The 26,173-nt window shown below is 36.9% G+C and overlaps 1 protein-coding gene across 12 annotated transcripts in view; it reads right to left on the reverse strand.

Annotated features, from left to right (window-relative positions):
* NFIB (nuclear factor I B) overlaps positions 1 to 26,173 on the reverse strand; it is a 188,242-nt gene that overhangs the window by 38,600 nt on the left and 123,469 nt on the right. For 7 of the 12 annotated variants that reach the window (XM_072031740.1, XM_072031741.1, XM_072031745.1 and 4 more), the window contains exons 6-8: positions 24,053 to 24,171; positions 7,850 to 7,981; positions 5,182 to 5,429 (exon numbers count right to left, since the gene is read on the reverse strand). In XM_072031740.1, coding sequence (XP_071887841.1) covers positions 5,182 to 5,429; positions 7,850 to 7,981; positions 24,053 to 24,171 — 499 coding nt within the window. The remainder of the gene's footprint in view (positions 1 to 5,181; positions 5,430 to 7,849; positions 7,982 to 24,052; positions 24,172 to 26,173) is intronic. The other 5 variants (XM_072031743.1, XM_072031744.1, XM_072031748.1 and 2 more) reach the window with 1 other exon arrangement.

The following is a 26,173-nucleotide window of genomic DNA, read 5'->3' on the forward strand; positions in this document are numbered from 1 at the left end:
GTGACACGCAGCTACCTGTCTGCTTGGAGGAATTAGCTTCAGAAAAAAAAAACATGTTATTGCCAGTTCTTGGCTGACAATATCATTTCTGTACTATTTTCTGAAAGCAATCAGGGTGTTGACTTTGATCTATAAAGTTCTGAACCTCATCCATTTGAGAAAACACTTTCCTCTTGATACAATGCAGCTGAAACTGAGAGCAGCTGCAGAACTTCCGCAGCCAGCATTCATACATGGATATCAAAAGACATTCTAGGTGAAGAATCCTCTGCCTCAAACAACAGTTTTACCTGTGAGCTCATGAAATGTGGATTATTTGTTGCCATATAAAGCAATAGAAAATACTCAGTTTTCCTTTGATATTTGTTTTAACAGGGCAATTTCATGTTATACAATCATGGCGAAGCAAATTTCCTTCCAGATAAATGTTCAAAAGATATCTTTGGACTTAATGGTATTTCATATAATCCAGAGACTTATAACTCTACATTTAATAAACTAAACATGAGCAAAATAAATACAAAGCAATCATTTACAATTGCATTTTTACACCCCTGGTCAGCACAAACCTAAACCAGTACTCTCTCTCTACAATTACAATTAAGAAAAGCACATTGCATTATTTAATTTCCAGAAATTACTTAAAAATTAGAAGGAAGGACTCACATAAGAAGCTGAAACTATTAAATGTCGGTAAGTAAAGTTGCTACCCATACCAAAGAAACCACATGCATATATAACACTTGTATTCTACTAGTATTCTCTAAGAATCAGTCGGAAACCCTTTGCCCTCACACAGACCCTCACAAGATTCCATCCTCATTACCAAATGACTACAGTTATTGTGCTGAAGAATGACAAAGCATCTTCCTGGAATTCCTTAAAAGTGTGTCTATCTTTGAAAATAAAAAAATAAATAATATCCCAATCAATTATGAGAGGAAAACAAGTGGCCTCACCAGCTTCCAGAAGCAGCTCTTCTCTAGCAGTTCAGATATTTCTGTCTTCACACAAAGATAAAACTGTTAAAAGATAAAGCTGCAAACCAGCCCACATTGCACCAAAGTATGTTTTAATTACCTGGGAATTTTAGTCAATATATGGACAGTTGCTCCTTGTACCTTAGTATATAACAAGGCATTTATTAAGAGAAAAATGGTCTCATGTTTCATTCCCCCAGACTGGAAGCAGTTTTACCACGCTACTAGGATCTGCATATTTCATCAACAATATCACAGAATCTGATTTAAATTGACCTGTAAACTGTGCCCTTCATAATCCAAACTCAAAAGGTTTACAAGATTTTCCACTTCTGTTTGCCTGGCTCAGTCAGAAAAAAAAAAATCTCACTGATGCCAGGACACACTTCAGTATGATCCACCTTAACTGGTTGCTTTACCATAATTTCCTTCATTATACTTGCTGACCCTTCTGTGATTCACCACACCATAACCAGGAAGCAATTCCCTTTAACTTGATGGGGCATTAAGTTTAGAGCTATTAGATTTGTCTTCAGCCACATAATTTTTGTTGCACTTGGTGAGTTGTTCAGCCTGGTTGGAAGTCTCATCTTGATATTATGTATTGTTTAATACACTCTCAAGTAGTACTGCATTTTAAGTGTGTGCAAATCTGTATGTGTGAATGTACATGAGTACATACACACACAAGGTAAAATTTTCCAAGTCATATAAAACATCCAAGCATCCAGATACAATCATTCAAAAAGGAGATACATGTTCAAAATTTGGGGTAGTTTTGATGACCACAGTACACTTTAGATGGATAAATAATGTAGGTGGATTAAACACATACCACATGACTTGTTTTTGATGAAACATACAATGAGTAACCAATATCAATTGAACTAGAGAGACCAGCACACCATCACAACACAGATATATACTCACACAAAAAATCTCGTCAAGTAACATGCTAAGTTAATATGAAAAAATTAAAATAAATACAATAAAAATGTAATCAGAATTACTTAATTAGGAGAAAGTACAGCAATTCTCAAAATCTCAGGAATTTTTCAGATTCCTAGTTGGAGGCAAGTCCAGCTCTATAACTGATAAGATCCATTTCTGTTCAATATATTTGATTATTTATTCTCCAGATTGAACAGGGGATAATAAACAGATACTCATGAAACTGAAAGCCACAGATCTTTTGTTTAGGATCATCCATTGTTGAATTGTTTTTCACTGCAGCCAAAGGGCCTATCTAAACTTCCTGACTGTTCATCACACATAATTTGGAGTATTTAACATTATGTCAAGAAAATTGCCCACTGTTTCCCCCTGTGGAAACCTATGGGAGTTCTATAGCTTTAAACTAATTTTACTTAAAGTATTCCATTGAATAGCATGACTGTCTCATTATAATCAGTGCAGTAGTAATGTAATTAATCTCAAAATTGCTGTGGGGAGTACAAGGCATCTCAGTTGCTTGTCGTAACAATCTAAATTAGTGTATTACTGAAAGATGTTGGGGAGGAACGGTTCATTTTAGGTAAATGCTGTCAGGGTATCCATTCTTTCTATTTCTAAAGCTGAAATTAAAACTATCATCATAGTTCTCCTTTTGAAATCCAAATGAATATGTTTTGAGGTGGGAAAGTATAATTAAATTTGATGTGGTATTCCTACAGATGCAGTTTTGCATTTTACAATAATTTAACTTGTTTGAATAAAAATTCATGTTTTATTTAGAAAAGAAAAACTGGTTTGGCTCATAGCATGCCATTGTATCAGAACAATTCTCTTTTGTCACTGAAACTTCACAGACGGCTGCTTCTTTTTCTAAGCATAAAAAAAAAAAATATTTTACTGTTTTGTACAGCCATCCTTTAATGGCTCTGTTTGGAGATATTTTGACTGTGTATGCAAATCCTCTAATATAGGGGATTTCTCAGAGGTGAACTTTCAAAAATTAAATTTAAAAGAGATTCCATTAATAATAGTGATTAATGACAACAAATCGCAGAGAATAGCTGGTGCAAATGCCTGGAATCCTTGGTGTTGTTTAACCCCAGCCCTTCTTCTCAAGAACTATACGAAACATCAAATGAAATGAAAAACATTAGCCTAATATAAAGGTTATGAAAGGTGGCAAAAGTAGTAAATTGAAGCCAGTTTGTCCCGTTATTCCCTATGGTACTACAACACAATAATAGGAAATGTTTTCAGTTCACTACTACTGTGAAATGGTCAGGAGAGTAAAATTTTGTCTTTTAAGGTTTAAAGACAAATCTTTTAAGGGAAGATAAGGGAAGAGAGTAAGACTTTTCTTGGGCAAAGACTTGAAAGCACTTATTCTACTCAGTGAATACATTTCCCAGTATTAAAAACAAAAGATGACACACTTGTCTGAAAGTCAGATACTTCATTTAGATTTTTTTGTATTTTTTTGAGTAATGATCCAAATCAGAACACTGAACAATCCGGTGAGATTATCACCTAATCTGCTCTTTTAATATATATAAGAAATAAAAATCTAAGTAAGAGAAACACTGATTAATTTAAGAAATACAGAACACTAAGGGCCTGATTTTAATTTGCATAATTTTTCCCTTAATAGTGCCTAATTAAGACATCAGTTTAAAAAAAAAATCCAATAGAACTCTAAGATTTTCCACACTGAATTAACGTTAAGGACTTTTAATGGATGTCTTAATTAGACTTTGTTATTCATGGAAATTTTACACAAATTAAAATCAGGTCCTGCATGCAATGTTCCCAGCTGAGTCTCAGCAAAAATGCTATATGGGACTGAAAGACTTTCATCCACAGATAGCAATTTGTGTTCTAAAGCTGATGTAGTTGATTTTCACTTTTTGGTTTAATTTGCATTAGTATTGTAACCAACAAAAGTCACATTGTTAGGACTCTCCCTTCAAAGTAAATTTTGATTTTATGGACTCCCACTTTTTTTTCTTTTTTTTTCTCTCTCTCTTTTTTTTTTTTTTTTTTTTTCTTTTAATGCATAGAAAGTCTAAAAAGTCATGCGGCTGGACTGGAGAATTTGCTTGTGGGGACAATAGCCACAATGACCTTCCAAACAGCACAGAGGGGCCTTGTCACTTATTCAACATAGAAACTTTGATTCAGTCTCAAGTTCTACTGCTCTTGTGTCTGAAACTCTTACTGAAAAGGCCTGTAATGACAGGCCTTTTTGTGGGGAAAAAAAATATATATACAAAAATGCTATCATAATCCTCTCAACCCAGGTAAGACAGCCCTTCCACAGGAACCTAATTCTTAGGAGCAGGAAAATCTGACTGCTATCACTTCAACTTGCATTCCCAAGGCTCTCCCAAATACATGCTAGAGCACAAGCTATAGGACTCCACAGGAGCATTTCAGACAAGGCATCAAAAACAGATAACAGCCCAACCAGCAAAGATTACATTACACTGACACTGGAAATACTCCAAGCATTGACAGACCAAGGCTCAGCTGCAGTTTATCCCATCGTACAGATCACAAGTTAATGCTAGGTGCCAATGTTATCATGGAAAGTAGTTTTGCGCACAGTCCTTTACAAATCACTTCTCTAATGAATACCACATTAATTTCCCATATCAGAAACAAGCTTGAGTCCATGTAGCAGCCAGGAACTCATCTGTTACTGCATGTTCTCTAGAAAAGGAAGGAAAATCAACTCCAGGGGTTTGTGCTGTGCTCACTATGGTGATGTTGTAGAATGTGTGCAATGTCAGGTGTCTGTGAAACATTGCATTACCTTGACAGAGTTTATTTTAATTGCTGGTCTGTAAATATACCTGTATGTTTGTGTGTGTGCATACATGTGCATGTACGTATCAGCATATGTAGCACACCGTCCTGAAGCAGGAGCTTCACCTCTGTCCTGGCACTCAAGCCAGTGAGGAAAACTCCCCGCTGCCTGGCCATGGAGGTGCCCAGCCTGCAGGAGGGGTGCAGGACTGGGACTGGCTGCTGGGTCACTCAGTGCAAACATTTTTCTTGTGCTTGACAGAGCAATAGTGAGTAGATATGAATATCCCACTCCCTTTACTCAACCACATTGAATAGGAAAAGTGCTCCATCTGTTAGCTTGCTCTGAGACCAGAAATAGTAAGATATTGGTCTAAACACCCTGAAAGATATACATTCCACACAGGACTTCTTTTGGAGGGTTCACGTGGTTTTACAGTACCTGGCTAGTCTGTGGACTGGATGGGTCGTAAGAAGGTACATAATTCTTCAGAGTATCCTGAGGATTCAGGTGGGGAGGATATCTGATCGTTGGATGAGAGAAGTAGCTAGACGGGGCAGGAGGGAGAATAGCTTGTGCTGGAAATGGCAATGGTGAAGGTGAAGGTGGAGTTCTAGTTGAGATGACTGGAGAAGATAAAAGAAAATTAAAATTACTTCGCATCTTGTTTCTTCTAAAATTCTTCATCTCTGTGTTACAGAAAAAAAAAAATAAGTCAATACACTGTACTCCTGCTTCACGGTATCTTTACAGAATATCTTCTACATCCTCCCCCCATCCAAGGCACTGCACAGAGCTTCTGCTTCGAATTCATAAATACAGTATCTTACTCTCAAATATGTGGGTTATGGCTTTTTTTTTTCTTCAAACAGTAAACTCTCCAGCATAAAATGCATTTGAGCTATAAAATTTTCCTATCAAAAAAAAATTCCTATCTAGAGCCCAAGTAAACAAAATAAATGTTTTACTAAATAAATAAAATATATGCTTTTGTTCACATCATTCCAACAGAGAATCACGAAGTACTATGAAATAGTAATCTTTCACTGTATTGCACTCTACCTGCTTTGTATGGGGATAGGGTAATAACTACTCAGCAATAATGCCATGAATAATTAGATGACCTTTGTGAAAATGCTAATGAACATTCAACTTCAGGGCCTGGGAAACCAGTCTATCCAATGAAAATATCTCTAGCAAACAAAAAGAGATCTACCCTGTACATATTTTTCTTTGCATTCCCTTTCTTCCCAGCCCCTACAAACACACACTTCTCTATCTATAGACTATATGTCATGTCTAAACAACCAGCAATGTTTTCACAGTGAAAGGAATGTACAGCATGTCCTGCCGTGGCTGCATTGCCCAGCTGGAACTGGAGAGCATTCCTCTCCCAGGCTGCACAGACACCCACTTTCCCCCCTGGCCACACACCCAGTGGGCACCTACTTTGTGACTTGGTAAAAGGGGGCTGCTGACTTCAAGGGAAATGGAGAAAAGACAGCACTGTGCTGGCTTTCATTAGTGTGAGGGTACAAAATCAGATCTGTGTAAGGAAGGTATTTTACAAACTGCTCACAAATATCACATCACAGTTCATCAGCACAAGCACACCACCAGTGCTCTACTGGACCACCTCCCTTGCCTTTGTTTTGTTTTGTTTTGTTTTTCAACTACATTTTAAAATGGCTTGCTATTTTTGAGCTGGGGCCAAATAAAAACTTGTCTTTGCAGTAGAAAGTTCCAAAATTGCTGTACTTTGGAGTCAAAACCTTGCAAATCTCAAAACCATTGCTCATTGACAGAATAGAGTAGGCTATGCAGATAGCAATCAGATTTCCTGGTGAGTAAATAGCTGATCTACAGAATTAGGTTACAATTGTATGTTGCCTCTCGAACACATACATCTAAAAATTATACACTAAAGCAAATATAAATGCCTACACATAAGTGTAGGGTCAAAAATAATCACAGAAACTTATTTTGTGACAGACTCATCTTAATCACGAACCCATCAGCTCAGTTTAATCATAAAACATTAGTTAGTGCTCTGATATGGGAGATTTGTGCAAAACAAACACAAATGAATAGAAATCTATCCACTCCATCTCATCCATCATCTCTGATGTGACTGAGTATAGTGGAAACCTTACAGAGACCAGAAAGAATCCAGGCTAACTTTCACAATGCAGAGTAAGTAGATGCTAAGGGGAAAGTAGTCGTCACACGTGAATTAAAAGATAAGACTTTGAAATAATCTGAGAAATCACAGAACAGATACTTCTCAAAGAAGAACTGTATGTTAAATAAAAGGGAGTGCTCAGATCTGCTTCACTTCTCAAGTCGCCCAGCTCTGCTCAATAAATGAATCCTTTTATATGCAATTTATAGGGAGTCATGATGAGCCACTGAGGGGAGACTTCTGAGTATCATATTCTCATATGAAGAATCAGGGTTACTCTCACTTCTAAAATTAAACAGACCCTGATGCTGGAATTTCTATGTCATTCCTCTCATGCTCTCAAGATAACATGCAGTCCATCACATTTCCTTTACACTTTAAGTGAAATTTTAGTATGGATTTACTACGGGTTTCAAAAATACAGTGGTTGAAAAACATTCATCAGAACTCTACTTTGTTAGATAGAGTATTGAAAAGCAGCACTGGTATTTATTTCACAAATTGTATCAAATAATGAACATGATTATGATTTATTTTGTTTGAAATCCTACCTATTCTGATATTTAACTACAATACAATCATAGCAACAATAATAAAAAAAGATGCAAGTGGAAGGAGAAAAGACTGCAAGTATTTTTCCTCCATCACTTTCTTATTGTAGTTTACAGCTTGTTTTATTCACTGGCTAATCCTAAATCCCTTTAGTGACTTGCAGCAGTCAAACTACCTGAACTGAGTTTAATGAGCATTTCTGCAAGGTTACCCTAACCTATGCAACATATTCAGTTCTGTTTCTACTCTCACCAGTAATATAGATGGGGTTAGGTCTCCAAGTAATTCTGAAAAAAAGTATCACATTCAGATAATAGGAAAGGAGAACACACAACAGAAACAGGGAGGAATTTCTTTCTCCTCCATAGTCCTCACCACTCTGTGCAACTCCTGGGATTCCTGGGTGGTGATGCTGGGGAAAAGTGCTCAGTCTTGGTGAAGAATCCTGGGGAGAAGTAGGACTAAACAAAGGCTTTTCAGGTTTCTTCATTGTAGGAGAAGACATATCTGCAATAATAGAAGTAAATAAATACATTAAAATCAATCAAACAAACAAACAAAAACACACACACACACAAAACAAACAAACAAAAACAAAAACAAAAACAAAAAACAGTGTCATTAGCTTAGACGTCCATCTCAGAACACATGATTTTGTAAACTGAAGATGTTTATTTTTGCAGTTCTTGCATAAATATTGCTTGGTGACCCAACTCCCCTATGACCAATAAACTAATTTTAAACTATCACTTTCCAAGTTGAGAAAGAATAATAATCCACTAACTGGTCTTTGTCCTGCAAAACAGAAACTACATTCCTTTCATGCCAGACAACCCAAACAGTGAAGAAATGAATGTCTTCAGAACCTCCCTAGACACTTCACAACTCCCCATAACATCACCAAATCATCTGCTCCTTCAACAGCCATGTAATAGTAATTGCATTTTTTAATGGAACACCTACACTCAGGTGTGTAGGGCAACTGCTATACACATGCTGTTTTATGGTATTTATTATTCTGTTATTTCAAAACCTGTCCTTTACCCTTTCCAAAACCATAGTGAAACAATGTAACCTTCCTAAGAATAAAGGATACTTTCACTTCTCTATTTTGTGTTTTCCATGTCTCAAGTAGGGCCTTCCACCTCTTCCTTCCCTATCAACAAAACCATCTCTTCAGAGCTCAATACATGAAGATAACACAATAGGAGGGATAAACAAATAATTTCTATCATATAGGGTTACTGATACTTCATAAGGCAAATAAAAAAAAAGAAAAAAGAAAAAGAAGAAAAAAAAAAAAACACTGAATTCCTTCCAAAAGTTTAAGAGGCATTTGTTTCACTTTGCACCAAAGTAAATTATTTCAAAGTTAATTTTAATATTTTTATAGGACACATCAGCAGAATAAGTGGGTTTCATTTCCAATCAATGGGACTAACTCATGTTTAAAGTAAAGCTCATTTCTTAAGTACTTTACTGGATTGGGGCCATGTTGCAGCTGACTTTCCTATGTGTACCATGTTCATCCTTAAAGTGATTTTTGGCACATCTAATACTAACACACTGTATTGTATTATTCTAGGAGACAAAAAATCTTCTTGGAAGATCCCCATGAAATGGGAGCACCTTACTGAGACCAAATTGGACTAGTGCTTTCTGTACAGGCTGTAGCTTAACTGTGGTGTTTGACCGTGAGAGCCTTACCCTCAAACTGAGAGACTGATTCACCCAGCTGCCCTGCCACCACTGCTGAGCTCTGCATAGGCACTGCCACCAGGCCCAGACCAGACCCTGCAAGTATCCCACCACTCCCTCCCTGCAGCTTCCCCATTTTCCTTTGGTCTCGGCTGTGACGTCTGCTGATACCCTGTAATATTTACCTTCTCAGAAAGGCTACTGAGGAAGGATTTTATTCAGGGAAGCAGTCAACATGACCAAGCAATGGCTTTACAATAAAGTCACTCAGAACTCACTGAATTTTATCAGATATGACAAAGGCTGCTGTATGCTTTTTATTATACTGTTCTATTACAAATTTCTGTTGTTATCATAAACCCTGAGTACAGAGAGGGGCACCTCTAGCTGTTTATAGAAACTTCAAATTAATTGCTGCTGAGGAAGAAAATGGAGAGATATTTTATTTCTTTGAATCTACCAGCAGGTAGCAAAAATGCAAGTGCCAAATGGTTAGAGTTTTGGTGGAACACATTCTTCTAAGCTAAGAAATCCATTCTAAAAATGTAAGACTCAATTCCTTTAAACTAAGTTTTGCATAAGCAACCCCTGATAGAAGAACACATTAATTATGGAATGACTTTGAAATATTTTGTTATGGTTTTTGTTGTTGTTGTTGTTTTCTGCTTGCATAACAGCTCTAGCTTCTTAATATAAGGTCCTAGTTTCATCAGAGCAAGAAAGTTCTCATCCCTCCACAGAAGTAGGGTTTTATAAGAGTTACAGGACAAAATAAAACTACTGTCTTTGTACTATGGTACAAAGACTGTGTGTACAGTCTGTCTCTGCAGAAACACTGCAGTGTTACAGTCTGAGAAAAAGTGTTCCTGACAGCCTGTAGACACAGCCTCCCACTACAGCCCTCTGCTCATCAGTACTTGTCACAGAAGTTACAAGTAACCACATATCTTACTGACTTCGCCATGTATAGCCTATTGCAAACAAGAGAATGTACAAAGAGTTGAATTTTATTTCAAATTAAAAATATTGCAGTTGAGGCTCCTTAAGGAAAAACAAAGCAAAACAAACTAAACTAAAGACAGCACCAAAAAACATAATGGGTTGGAGGTGGGAAATCTCTTCCTTATGCAAAGCCCATATTCAGCAAAGGAATTTATGAAAGAAAGAGCTGTCTAGCTCCTGAAGTTCTGCATGTGTCAGCAGCTCTGATTGCTGGAATGCAGCAGAGATTTAATTTGGTCGGTGACTGTTACTTCATTAAACAAGCAAAAGTTGTTGTGTTTTTCAAAACCAAAATATTTTAGTTACTTAGAAGAAGAATGCTATATGAAGTGCAATGCAATCAGAGTATCCATTAGCCCCCCAGGGGTATCACTAATTTGAAAAGGATCTACTGAAAAGGATATTGGTGACTATGATAACCCTGGCATTTGCTTTAAAAATGTGTTATTTTTCTCTGCTCCTACTTTACAGAGAAAAGAATTGTAGTCAGCACATTGAAGACAGACAGCACATTACAAAGCAAATACAATGAACATCTCATGCAGAAGGCTGTTTCCTCATCAAGGTGAATGCCACTGGTACACATTAGTAGAAAAATCAGCACTGCCAGAAAAATATTCATTATCTGCCAGAACAGAGATTTTAATGTACATTGTGTCGCACACCACTACGAAGTACTTTCAGAAGTATTGTGTATAGCACAGGCAACTGAAAAGATTAATGGCTGAAGTGCACACAGCAGGTCCTCTGTTAGAACAATGCCCTTGCCATTGTGAAGGAATTCGGATAGCCAATTCCCCCTGCTGCTCTCACCGTGTGTGCCCACGACATCACAGCAGAGCACTCATGGTCCTTTTACTGTGGAGTAACAGATGCAGCTGACAAGACAGCCAGAACAATAACTGGTTGTACAGGTTAGGAGGAAAGGCTGAAGCCATCTTCTCCTTGACCAATAGAGGTGGTTTATAGCTGTTTTAAGAAAGCATGCTAGTAACAGTTCTTTGGAGAGTTACCAGTAACAAAAATGAAAATCGTGGGGCATGGGGTAGGCAAAGTAGTTTTTCCACTATCTTTAGTTTAGCCTCAGAAGGCAGTGACTTTAAGTAAAGCAGAATGAAATAAAGCAAAAGTGAGATTACATGCAATTTTACCAGTAGATTTTACATAATGGAAAACACATATGTTCTCATTTTGCACCCGTGATTTTCTCCAATTCATGAGATATTGTCTAGTTGCTCATGAAGCTTAGTTTTATACTGCTAATTGCATAATGAGTGACCAACAAGAGGTCTCAAAAATAGGCCACTTGCTCTCAAGATTTTGTCAAAGTTTCAGGAATGGGATTCCAATCATTATTACATGAAGAATGAAAATAAAACAGTTAACAGTGTAATTTATTTTTAGACTTTTGGAAAAATGCGAAGTATATATGAAGAGCAGAAAGATGCCAAAAACACTTAGACAAAGTTATCAAGAGGTCAGCATTAATCAGAACACACTGCGTTCTGTACTGCCTAGAATTTTCTTCAAATATAAAAAATGGGCTTGTTTCTTTTTTTAATTCTCCATCCTATTCCAAATCATTCTTTTCTGTATTCTCATATGACTGTGAAGACACAGTATGCACAGACCCAAACAGTAGTATGTCTTAAATTTAAAGCATCTCATAAAAAAAAAAATAAAATGTCTTTTTCAAGTAAACAGGAGTTATATCATCTCATTGCCCAACAAGGTAGATCTGAGTACATAGGAAGGCAGTGGAGCTGCTGTGAAGCATAGCGTATGTAGTCTGCTCATCAGCACCTTGCACAAATGGTGCTCCAGATGTATATCTGTTCAAGACAGCCCAAGGCAACAATTTTGATCAATTCTAATGTGATAAAATGCTGCAGGGAATGTGTGCATAAACCTGTTTACATCAGCCTTTAATTAAACTGTTTTTTGCTTCCTCAGAACCTTAGGAAACACTAATGAGACATGAGTTTTGGCAATTTCCTCATCAAAGCAAAGACCCTCTTCCTCAGTCTGAAGCAGCCTTTGATCCAGTCATCTCACTGGATGAGTGTCACATTGACACACCAGTCATGAAGCCACCTGTTAGGAGAACTCGTCTGGAATCAGGCAGTGTTCCAGGGCAAGTTCAAACATCCACTAGCCTGTTTCTGGTCAGCCTGATCTGCTTTCTTGTACAATACCACATTATGGCAGCTCCTGTTTCTTGCTCATGAAACATGCTGAAAAGCAGGGTATGAAGAAGCCATAAACAAATATTAAATTTATTTTAATCCAATTTATTCTTTATCTCTACTTATTGATATATTTTGTACAGCCTGTTTTCACTGGTCTTCTCTTACATGGTACAGTCCTGCAGACAGCAATCTTTTAAGATCATTTACAACTCATTAGTGTTGCATTGCCTCCAGAGAAATCAAGATAAAACCACGTTCAAATGTTTATGGAAGTGTAGTGAAAGCAGGAAAGCTATGGAGTCCATAGCACCAGCAGCAAGCAATTAGAGTCATCTCTTCAAGGTAGAGTTTTAAATGAACTGATCATTTTCCAGAGGCTGTACCTGAGCTAATTCTGGTGCCAGAGTACACCACATACATCATATAGTTGGGACTCACCCTCCACTGCTTCTACCACATATAGTAGGTACACTCGTGTGAAGAACATAGGAAAATCTAAGTAAGATTTTGAATTCACATTGGATAGTCGTAAGACAATGATGAATCAAGACAAATCCAGTGTGCTCAAGAGAAACAGTTTTGTTTTACATTACTGCCTGTAAAGAACAAGCAGAGCCACTCTGTACAAGCACAGCAGCATCACCAATATTCAGACATACTCAGCTGAGTTTTCTTTAACATTGTAGATATTTAGTATTTCTATATGTCTTAATAAGGCACCTAACACAGAATATGGACAGCTAGGTAACTCTAAAGTACAAACACATCTCATGTAAGAAGGTGGCTTTGGTATGTCTGTTCTAAAGGCTTAGCACTGGGGATAGATGGAAAACTAGAATCCTAAAAATCAAGATATTTTAATTCATTCTTATTCTTCACAAAAATGGAATCATGACTTTTTTTTGTGAGTAAATGGAGAAAAAGACCTCAACAGCTGGATATCCCAAATGACGCCTTGACACCTGGAAAGATTTTGCTTGCATTCCTGTTCAGCATCAGGCAGAGATTAGACTTCGTATCTGGGTCTCCCATTATTGAAATGTGTCCTTCCAAATCATTAGTTTATTAGTGTCTCATTCTCCCTCATTATAAGTTTTATTTTGGACCAGAGAGAAGCCATCCTAGCAATTGATTTATTTCCATTAAAAAAAAAAAAAAAAATCAGTTTTGATGATCAATGTTTTCCTGTGAGGAAAATCAACCAAGAAATCATCATGACCAGTTCTGTATAATGACTCTCTGAGACATGCCTAGAAACTCTGTGTGAAGATTCCCTTTTTGTGATTTCCCTTTTATGAGAAGCAGTGAAGTCTTATAAGAAGACACGTATGCATATCGCTCAGCAGCTGTGAGTGTTCTGAACTTGAGGAGCAACCAGGGTGAATGTTTGAAGAGAGATGCTATCTTCGAGTTTAAAAACTTAACATCAGTTTTATTTTTGTTTCTACATCAAGTGTAGAAAAGCAGTTTATGTATGAAAATTTTATACTAGAGTAGAACATTTCAGTGTACAAACACTTGGTAATCTCTTATCTTCAGATCAGCCTATATATCTCCAATGTTATTTTTACAGGCACACCTCCAATGCTGCAGAAACCAGTCTATCAGACTGTGACACTGGTTATCCTATCAGCAGCCATGCCCAACACTCTGTTGTGTTGTTGTGCTATTTCACTGCAGCTAAACCATCTCATTACATTGTATTTCCTGATTGATAGTGGAAAAAAATAAGAGGAACTAGACTAGAATTTCTCCCAATTCTATTTTCAATACTTCAAGCTGGTGAGCAAAATACTAAATGATATTCCAATTTAGAAAAGTGACAGCAAAACAAGAACAAATTCCTCCCAATGGCAATTGAATTATTTCCTTGTTCATTCTCTACTTTATTTTGCATTTCTCAAAAAGCATTGAAATACCTAAGAGAAAAAAGGCACGCAAAAACTTTTAGCCAACTGAAATACCATGAGTTCAGAAACTCTTCAGATGGAAGAAGTCATTTTTCTCATTCTTATACCCATAAAAACTGTTTGCAATACTCAAGAAGTTATCTACCCAGTCCTCACATTCTGTGGTATTTAATAACCGATGATTTTCTTTTCCTGAACAGGAGGGAGGTTAGACAGAAGACAGGAGGATTGTATCTACCTACCCTTGTAACTTCAAGCACATTAAGAGGATGGATAAATAGATAGATAGATAGATAGATAGACAGATAGATAGATAAAGTCTGTATGCAAATAAGTTGATGGATGTTTTTATTGCTGTGCGCAACTAGCCTTATTTACTTACATGTATCCAACCTTTTATGAGCATAACTCAGTACAATTCCTGGAAATTAAAAAAAATATGTGCTCTACCATTTGAAAAGTAAAATTCTGATCTATGGTTTGATTGTCCCCACCAGTTCTCCAGTGACCCACAGGGACCAGCAACAGAGTTCATACTTCAACTTCACCGCCCCTCCTGCCTCACTTCTTCCCAAAACTTCAGGCTGTTGTTCAGCCAACATCCTCTACACCAGCACAGCCCACCAAATGTCATATGAGAAATATTCAGGATTAACTCAAAGCTGAGTGGCATGGCTACCAGTCAAACACAGAGTAGGCACTGCAAATAGTAAGGCTGACTTAGGAAACAGAGATAAAAAGCATGAAACCAAACACACAATGTTGTTGCTACATAGAATATTATATAATGAATGCATATACCATTATTTCCAAGCTCACATGATGCTCTAAGTACTCTGTACTGCCATAAATAACCCTTAAGTAATTAGAATATACTTTAGGTACTTCACTTTTTTTTTTTTTTTTTTTTTCTTCTCTTCAGAAGGGGAAGAAAAATAAAATCTAAAAATCATTGCTAAGAGATGTAATTCCAGGAGATAGTTGTGGTAAAAGATTATTATGGGATACTGTGAGAAAATCTAATTAAAAAGCCAAAGAAATTACACAGAGTTTAGAATACGTTTTAGTCATTTATTAAATTATCCTACAGAAAGTCATCTAAAATCCAAGGAAAAATACAGAACTATAGAACCTTATTAATACTGAGAATCCAAAGAACTTGGCCTAGCAAATGAAATAAATATTGTAACCTTAACTGCATAAATCAGAAAAGCATTCACAATTTCTAATGCAATAAGATTAAGGAGGTATTTGAAATATAACAATATAAGGTAAGTTGTTAATTTAGAACCATTTAGGTTATGGCATCTCCTTTTTATAATTATTATAGTCTATATTTGTAAATTTAGGATGATTTAATAGGTGAGATATATTAATTTAATTATAGATCCATTTGGGGAATGGTTTTGAACTGAGATAAAATCATTAACTCATATACAACTGTGATTAAGTTTGATACAATTTGCAAGAAAGTAGTTAAAAGTACAAATGAAGAACCTTTTCAAATTTATCAATGTATATAGCACAGAAACAAAAATTCTATCCATATAGACAAAAAGGACAAGTGCCTAAAAAAAGTTGCATGTGCACTGATTTTCAATCTCATGAACATCCCATGACTGGAAAAATAGACAATGCAGACACGTATTATTCCTAAAGTTCTAAATAGCTACTCTTTTGGTAACCGAAGATAGGCCAGATCATACAGAATAATACTGAACCTGCAATTTCTGACATTCAGAGGACCTGAGCAGTTTCAAAACTAATACTGAAGCCTCTTATTCAGTAACATCGGAATAGGACAAGTACACATAACAGCTCCTGGACAAAATCGTGCTCTAAGACGTTAATTTTAATGTTAATTTCAGTAACTAAGTAAGTGTTATTCATATATGAAAAATATCCTTTTGCATTTACATCTTCCACTGGCAGATGACTATACTAGCCCTAAGTATATTATTAATAGGTCTTGCCACATTATATGTTTCAAAATAAAAGACAAAGAACCTATAAGGTTTTTTTTCAATTACTTTATTAAGCAAATAAAAGTCACATCCAAAGATCAAAAATATTCTTTTTATTTTTGTTTTTAAGAAACTTATGAGCAAGTTGAAAATTAGTCTAAAGCTTTTTAAAAGAAAAATCCTAGATGTCTGATAAAATTCCAGGATCAAATGCATCCATATGATTTTATTTATTTATTGTACGCCACTGATTTTCTAAGCCATCCCAGTTTATACTTGGCTGAGGAAACAAATTGTTTTATTTTTGTAGTGACTATGGACATAATAACACTCTCACCCAGTAACAGAGGTTGTAAATATTCCTGATGTACAAGCTACTTTACTCATTTTAAGGTAATGTTTTTACTGTCCTGTTCAAGGATTATTTTCTCTATTTTAAATTTAAAATATCTCTTAAATTAAATAACTCTTAAAAGCTCCTTCATCTTTACAAAAATAATGTTTAACTTACTTCAAGTACTGTCAGTTTTTCTTGTAAACTTGACACTATGGAAACAAAAGTAAACTCTATATGTTCATTTCATTTCATTTTTTAAACTACCATGGTAGAACCACCGTTTTTTCAAGAAGACAATGCCCACAGTCATTGATCACTAACATCTTGTTCTGCAACCAGGAAAAACTAGGCTAGCCCAATTTGTGACCTCCTGGGCAAGTCTTCCTTAATACTATTGTTTGCTACCAGGCTGCCACTCTCAACATAATAGATGTTAGTTGACTATAAATGGAAAGACACAGCAAATAATTTTCTCTGGAAATACATATTGAAAACTTACTCTTGATAAGAAGTACTTCTTACTTTAAGAATGTTAAAACCATTGACATTATGAAAATGAATCATTGTGGCATTCAACTACTGTGCATACACTGTACCAGTTAAAAACAGAAAATTCAGATAGACTCATAAGTTGTATATAAACATGTATATTTATATACATATGATGTGTGTGTACATGGCGTTTAAAGAAAATTTTGAAATATTAAAAAATATATTACAAAGGCAGGTGTAATAGAAGTTATTAATGACATAAATCACTTTAAAACATGCTTTGACATAAAATAATTTTGAGAACTCAAAAACACATTTAACTGATATTCATCAAAGTAAACCTTTATAAGATGAATACACCTGTTAGATGGAGACTGAGTCTAAAGCATTAACCTTCAGAAGGACCAAGAGAATCTGGGGAAAAAACAAACAAACAAACAAACAAAAATGAACAGCACAGGGTACCAAAAAGCCAAGGTTATCTGTTACCATTCTCAACTCTTGGATCACATTAACAACTTCCTCTTTTAGCTCCCTCACTTCAGAAATGAGAACATCCACCTTTGACAGTTCATGAGAAGAAGGCCCAAAAAGGAAAGAACTATCAGGGAGGACTCCAATGAGAAATGAGTGTCCAGTGGGTCTGGAGAAAGCAAAAGGGGACAAGAGTCTAGTGGAGCATTCAGCAACATTCAGCAATAAGTGCTAGGACCTGAGAAGAGAAGGGTCCAACAGCTGTTGCCCAGTAAACAGGTGAAGGTGGTCTAGCTGTTTCAGTTTTAATGGTATGCTGGCAGCTTGACTCTTGAATGTTGGTAGAGATGGGTGAGGTGTGTGAGAGAGAACATGGTGAAGAAACTGTAAAATTAAAATTCACTATTGACATTCTGTATTTCTAGACCCCTGACTTGTGCAGAAATTCACATGAATCTCTCTGCTTTAATGACAATAGTGTGCATTGATGACAGTGCCTGTTATCTACTTACAACACACTGAGCTGTAACACTACAACAGCAAAACAGGTCTCAAGAACAACAGCTGAAAGTGTTTGCAATTATGTTAATTAACTTTGTCAAGCTAGCTTTTAGATGGGAAGCCACAGGTGTGCACAACGTGCTCAGTTCTTAAGGAACTTAAGGAAAAATTATCCTGTTTACTTATCAGTTAGTAAATCATGAAGTATACTAGCACTTCTTAGCCTATTTACTCTGACTTTTTTGTTTGTTTATTTTGTTATATTTTTAGTAACTTCCTCCTCCACACAAGGAAGGGGATTTTTTGTTGTTAATATTTGGTTGGTTGGTTTTGCTCTACATAATTTTAACCTGCTACGAATTTCAAAAACATTCATCAAACTCAATCATGCAGCAATTTCAATCTGTTTCACAAGGTATTTGTACACTGTTGCAGGAAATCAGAATTTTGTTAAAGATACACATACAAAATTCAGTAACAATAAATTGGAAAAAGGAAGACTAGAGATTTACAGAACACTACTGTTTATATCTAGATATGTTTCCAATCAGTAGAAATAAGCTAAGGCATGAGCCAGACATTTTTGACACTAATAAGACATTAATTTGGAAAAAACAAGGTACATGAGAAAACAAATGCCTTGCACAAGATCTTAAAGTAGGCACAAAAATTAAACTCCTAAATGCATCGTTTGGTTTCTATTTCTGAGTAATGCACTGTGTTCACTTTCTTATGGTTTGACATTTTTGAAGGATGATTAGTTACTTGGAAAGCTAATAGACAAAAGGTTTGGGATATTTTAATGTAGCAAAAAGAATGGCACAAACTACAAAATATTCCCATCATGATTAAATGTATATAAATTCAAAACCAACAGATTATAAATTCATGATAATTTGTTTAAATCAGTTTTTGAAACTGTAATACATATTTTTGTGGTTATATACATACTTTAAAATATTTTTAAATATTTTAAACTTTTACAAATCATTTTAGTAAAACTCCAAGACAGTATAATGACTTCATAAGCTTTTGTTTTCTTCCATTAGTAGCTATAATCTCGCTTTAATAACTACAAATTAGAATTTATTTTTAAAACTGATTTTGGTTACGAATTTTAATGTTTTTATTTGAGAATAATATAAAAATGGGTTTGGCTCAAAGGGTTAGATAAAGCTGGTGGCCACTCACTTGTGGGGTTCCCTATGGCTCCATTTTAGGGCCAGTTCTCTGTAATATTTTCATAAATTATATGGCTGTAGGAACTTGAAGTCTAGTGAGTAAGTTTGTGTATGACTCTAAATGGGGAGGAGCTGTGAACTCCTTCAGGGATAGAGAGGCCTAGCAGAGAGATCTTGACAAATTGGACAGCTGGACTACCACCACCATTATGAACTTTAATAAGAGCAACTGCCAGATTCTGCACCTGGGGAGAGGAAACCCGGCTACATGTGTAGACTAGGGGATAAGAATCTGGAGAGTAGTGCCACAGAAAGGGATCTGGGGGTTTTGGTCAAGAAGAAGTTGAACATGAGCCAGCAGTGTGCCCTGGCAGCCAGGAGGGCCAACCTTATCCTGGGGTGCATCAGGCATGGCACTGTGAGCCAGTCGAAGGAAGGGACTGTCCTGCTCTGCGCTCATGCAGCCTGTCCTCAAGTACGTGTGCAGTTTGGGGCACCGGAATACAAGAAAGGCATAAAACTATTAGATAGGGTCCAAAAGGAGAGCTACAAATATAGTGAAGGATCTGGCAGGCAAGACATCTAAGGAGCACGTGAATTCACTTGGTTTGCTCAACCCAGAGCAGAGCAGGCTGAGGGGAGGCCTCATGGTGGCCTGCAGCTCCCTCATGAGGGAAGGCGCTGAGCTCTGCTCTCTGGGGACAGTGATGGGACCCGAGGGAACAGCATGGAGCTGGGACAGGGGAGGGTCAGGCTGGGGGTTAGGGAAGGGTTCTGCACCCAGAGGGTGGTTGGGCACTGGGACAGGCGCCCCAGGGCAGTGGTCACTGCACGAAGCCTGCCAAAGTTCAGTAAGTGTTTGGACAATGCTCACAGTCACATGCTCTTATTTTTGGGTGGTCCTGTGTGGAAGCAGGAGTTGGATTCAATGACCCTGGAGGGTCCCTTCCAACTCAAAACATTCTATGATTCTATGATAATGGCATACGTAGCAATACTAGAGCTTGGGGAAATTAAGCTCATAATCCTTTATGGATTGGCTTTGACCACCCTTATAGTTTCTTTTTTTTTTTTTTTTTTTTTTTTTTTTTTTTTTTTTTTAAGATATGCTTATTAATTTCTGCTCAGAATTGAATTTTCAAACAGCCACCTCTCCCAAAATTTTCTGAGAAATACATCTGGAAAACTATCAGAACACCTATGGAAGTAGTATGCCAGGAAGAAGACTGTTAAAAGCAAAAGGACGAAGTATGAAGTTCTACAACTGATAGTAGACTGTGGTCTGAGGAAGATTTTGTTTGGTTATATTTCTTTTTCTTAGCTTCACAAATGCCACATGCTGGCCCAACCATAAATGGTGGTCATGTGCCTACACTTCATGATCCATACCTACACATTAGAGAAGTTGTAGAAACTATAAGGATTCTATGAGAATCACTTTTACAGTCACCTCTTCTGATGTTTACTTACCTACTGAACTGTATGATATTTATTTTTCACAGCAGTAAAAGTTTGATCTTTTCCACACCACTGCAAATTTTCATCTGCCATATTTTTAATCTCATTATATTTCTATGGTATCCATTAAGCTTTGTGCCCTTCTTTCTGACTATCAAAATGTTAGATTACTCTTAGATACCAAATGAAACTTATAATTCAACTACACTATGCCAGCCTGGTTCAGCTACCTACTACTCCCTTACTGACATTATCTCCTGTTCCAAACTATCACTGTAATGTCATTTCTGCTCTTTTACAAATGCAGCCAAATAAAGATATGTATAGCTTTCATGATAGAAGAATCTTTCAAATCTATTTAATTTCTATATCTATGAAAATACATTACACTTAAGTATGCAAACGAAAAAATGATATTTATTTTTTTATAAAAAAAGGTCAGAAGTTAGATGCTTTTTTCCATCACATTCAAAACAAAGACAATGAAACTGAAATCAGTAATGTTGTTGCTTAGTATCAGGGAATGTAGTCAGAGAGTAATGGCTTTAAACTAAAATAATAATAATAATAAAAAATAATAAAAAGATAGATTTACATTGGATAATAGGAAGAAATTCTTTACTGTTAGGGTGGTGAAGCATTGGCACAGGTTGGCCAGCGAAGCAGTGGATGCCCCACCCCTGGAAGTGTTCAAGGCCAGGTTAGATGGGGCTTTGAGCAACTTGTAGTAGTGGAAGATATCCCTGCCCATGGTAGGGGGGGGTGGAATTAGATAATCTTTAATATTCCCTCCCACCCAAAGCATTCCACAATTAATACTATTTCTGATTTTATTTCTCCTAGAAAAGTTAACATTGCATTACAGTGAAACAGAAGCTATTGACCCAAACCCACGATAGCTCTGCATATTATCATTTGTAGGTACTACATGTATGGCTCGGTTTCTTTTTCTAGTGTTGATGACCTTTGTGGGATGCCTGGAAAAAGTGTCTGTTGGGACTACATCCCCAATTGACATGGGTTGATCACAATTATAGTTCCAAATGTCTTCTTTTTTTTCATTTACGCCTAGCTTCAAATGAAATGGAGATCTCCCTCCTTCCTTGGGAAAAAAGGAGGAAGTACCAGTGAATTCTCTGGCCTAGAGAACCCACCAAAATTTTCTTTGCACTAACAGGCATAGGAAAACAGAATGTAAGTTTTCACAAATGTCATACCCTGATAAGACCTCTGACCGTGAAAGGAGCTTTACACAGATATGTGCTATCATCAGAACAGTATCAAGCATCTGTCATATTGGAAATAGAAGAAATATACCAGTTGCTGCTCCATGCCTACTACACATGAGAACAGTTACCAAGGGTAGGTATTTTGAACTATTTTACGATGTTTCCTGGAGCAGTAGGATAACCTCAGAAACTGTCTGGAGCCAAACAAAAACCAAAAATGTTTATGTTTCCTTCAGTATGATCGTTTTCAGACTGGACAGTGGCCTACCTATGCCTTCACAGGAATGGAAGACACTCATATTGCCTCTAAGACAACCTCACTACCAGGGATCTGATAAAGTTCCACTATGCCCAGCAGTGCTGCAGAAGAGGACACTCAGTAAGGAATGTAAATTTGAGTGAGTAAAAATAATATACACTGCCTGAAGTGCTTCTTTCCCACTTGTCTTTGTAAACATAGAGTCAAAGGTTGTTTCAGTCCAGAAATCTAGCTACCCACTGTCACAGAAATTAAGTAAAGGTTCATTATAAATACACTTAAGCAAACTGAACAATAACATTGTTCACTGCTGATAAATGCAAAATGAAACAAGCAGGTAAAAGTGAACAAATTCAGCATTCACAGAGCAAAGTTATGTGCAAGCAAAATGATCTTAGAGCTAAAAAACAGTTGAGATAGCTGGAAGAGGAACCATAGATAGCATCTGTGAAATGCTCCGTCAGCTGTCCATGCACCACTGCACTTCTTGGAAATTCCTACAGCTCATGCAGAAGCACAAAGGGATACCACTTCACAAGTGGGATATGCAGAGAATACTTCAGTGAAGGAGGAGAATATCTTGCACAAGGAGAAAACTCTCTAGCTGATAAATCTGCTGTTTTGCTGTTCTTAAGTTTAGCTATTCCCAGGTATAGGCAAGATTTTTTTCAAAATTCAACAGTGAATGCTGCAAACAGATAAAAGTAAGAAAGAACCTCCAAAAGGAAAATAAAAATTATGGAAAAAAAAAAAAAGAAGAAGAAGAAGAAGGATAAAAAAGACAAGCAAACTGTGTGAGAATAACAGCCTAGTGATGAGAACACAGGTCAGAGTAGGAAGAAGCATATTAAAAGTGGACCAGCTGTAACAAAAATGTGAAAATAAAAAGCAACTAAATCAAATACTGAGCACATGCTACCTTGCACACGTAGATATAAGAGAAATCTCAACAATAACCTAAAAATAAAACAAACAACAAACCAAAGTCGGAAATCAATACAAAAATGAGGGAAGCCCAAAGGATTGATCTGCACTGAAGAACTGAAACCAAAAGTGAGCATAATGAAAAGAAGGGCAAACAACAGAAGATCGGCAAAGGAAGCAGCGACATATCTTCTCTATTTCACTTTTACATACTGTGATGCACATTTTCACAGATCGTCCAAAGAGCTACAGCATCTCAGCCACAGGATACATTAACCAGTACAGTGTTCAGATACGTGTAAGTTTAAATAAGTTTTCACATCACAAAGGTGATGGGAAAGACACTGACATCAAGGTTTATAAAGCAGCAAGCTTTATAAGTGAGTGTTATGACAGTTCACTTTACTGTTTTGACAGTCATCATTTTCGTCTCTGAACAAACACGTTCCTCACTTCTGATAACCCAACACACAGCACAGGATTTATCAACACCCTTTAGCATATGGATATAGTCCCCCAGAGATATGCTGGGGCTTCTTGGGGGCCTATTGGACCTATCCTGAGTCACAGAGTGTAGACAAAACACACATACAGAAGTCTGCATCATGGTAAAACAAAAACTGAGTAAACTACTACTGTCTTAACCACTGTATGGAGATGTTTTGTTCCTCACTTAAATTGTTTTAATCAAAATCCTGTTGGGATGATTACAGCTTACACAGTATCAAGTACCTCACTTATAACACATCTTCACAAACAGTGGACAAGGCAAACACCAGATGGAAAAATTATGTGTTTTTTTATACTACATTTACAAAACCAGCAAATACACATATTTCACAGAAAAAATAATAATTATTCTAAAAACCCATTACTTTATTGCGGTAATAGTAAGATGGATGCAGAGATTTATTGCATATTTTAATATACTTGGAGGTAAAACAGTCCCATACTACTCACCTTGATCTCTTTCATGCCATGTCCGACTCCCCGCAGCTGGTGAATTTGGAGAGGGATAAAAGTCTCCTGTCGGGCTTGGCTCCATATTCTCATCTATGGAGATAGTTTTGGGCCTTTTGCTGTTAAGTAATGTAAGATTTGGTCGTGAGAATGATATGCAGCTAGTAGTGTTATATAAACTATTTAGATTTTAACAACAACAAGGAAATTGATAAAAAGCAATTCAGGCATATAAAGCACAAAAAAAGCAGATTTTAGATCTTTTGCTAACTGCCATAGAACATGTTATGTAATAATATGTAATTCAGGTATGTGCTTGATTTTTTCACATGACAATACCTCAGAGATGATTATGTAACATATAAAAGACATAATTGTTCTAATTCTACCAGAATTCATCTGACAAAACAAAAGAAAACAAAACAAAACAAAAACAAAACAACAAAAACAGTTCCTGTAACCTACCAAAGAAAGGTTGTGTATCATGAGAATTTTAAATCTGCACAGAAACCATAGAAGCAATGGAAAGTCCTGGAAAAGATTAACTAACAAAGTCAAGGTAAACCAGAAACCTTTCTGTGTGTGCTAGTAAGGGAAAAAATGTAGTTCACTGTATTCTACCAGGTCAAAATCCTAAGCTTTTCAAAGAGGTGTAACTTGAAAGAAAGACTTTTCATTTTAGATGAATATAATTGAAAACAAAAGGCTCATATTTCATGTCACTATATAAAAAGAGTTAGTGCTTCCATAAAGTGAAGGGAATTCAAGGTTCTTTGTTACAATACATGTATGTACTGATATTGCTATGTAGACTGTCAAAGAAAATCAGAATGAAAGTTTTAATGGTCTTCTCCTCCTCCTCTTCCTCCTTCTTCTCCTTCTTCTTCTCCTTCTATTTTATCATTATCATCATTATACACTCTGAGAATCAGTATTTTTTTTAAATGTACTAGGTGAAAATACAATGACAACCTGAAAACACAATGGAATTAAATGGCAGAACATGAGCTCAATAACTCAGAAGCAATAGGCACTGCTGGAATTGCACCTGTCTTGTGACAGTCCTTCTGTCCTGTCCCACTGCACAGACAGTTCCAGAGTCCTTGGAGTACAGAAACCTAGGAGATGATCTAGTGTGACCTAACCTTACTATGGCTAGCAGGTTGAGGGAGGTGATTCTCCCCCTCTGCTCTGCTCTCGTGAGACCCCACCTGGAACACTGCATTCAGCTCTGGGGCCCCCAGCACAAGAAGAATATGAAAGTATTAGAGCAGAATCAGAGAATCACAGAATCATCTAGGTTGGAAGAGACCTCCAAGATCACTGAGTCCAACCTCTGACCTAACACTAACAAGTCATCCACTAAATCATATCACTAAGCTCTACATCTAAATGTCTTTTAAAGACCTCCAGGGATGGTGACTCAACCACTTCCCTGGGCAGCCTATTCCAATGCCTAACAACCCTTTCGGTAAAGAAGTTCTTCCTAATATCCAACCTAAACCTACTCTCGCACAACTTTAGCCCCCTCCCCCTTGTCCTGTCACCAGGCACGTGAGAGAATAGACCAACCCCCACCTCACTACAGCCTCCTTTAATGTACCTATCGAGAGCGATACAGTCGCCCCTGAGCCACCTTTTCTCCAGGCTGAACAACCCCAGCTCCCTCAGCCGCTTCTCATAAAACTTGTTCTCCAGGCCCCTCACCAAGTCCAGCAAGTCCAGAGGGAGCCTTGAAGATGATAGCTGGAGCACCTTTCCTACAAAGACAGGCTGAGGGAGTTGGGGTTGATCGACCTCAAGAGAAGGCTCTGGGGAGACCTGATAGCCGCCTTCCAGTACCTGAAGGGGTCTACAGGAGAGCTGGGGAGAGACTTTGTCTGGGAGTGTAGAGATATGAAAAGTAATGGCTTTAACCTAAAAAAAAAAAAAAAAAAAAAAAAAAAGTAGATTTAGAACAGATACAAGGAGAAATTATTCTTCGCTCAGAGGGTGGTGAGGTACTGGAACACTGAAACAGGTTGCCCAGAGAAGCTGTGGATGCCCCATCCCTGAAAACATCCAAGGCCAGGCTGGATAGGGCTTTGAGCAACCTGGTATAGAGGAGGGTGTCCCTGCCCA

The sequence above is a fragment of the Anas platyrhynchos genome, chromosome Z (genome assembly GCF_047663525.1).
Source record: "Anas platyrhynchos isolate ZD024472 breed Pekin duck chromosome Z, IASCAAS_PekinDuck_T2T, whole genome shotgun sequence".
NCBI lineage: Eukaryota > Metazoa > Chordata > Aves > Anseriformes > Anatidae > Anas > Anas platyrhynchos.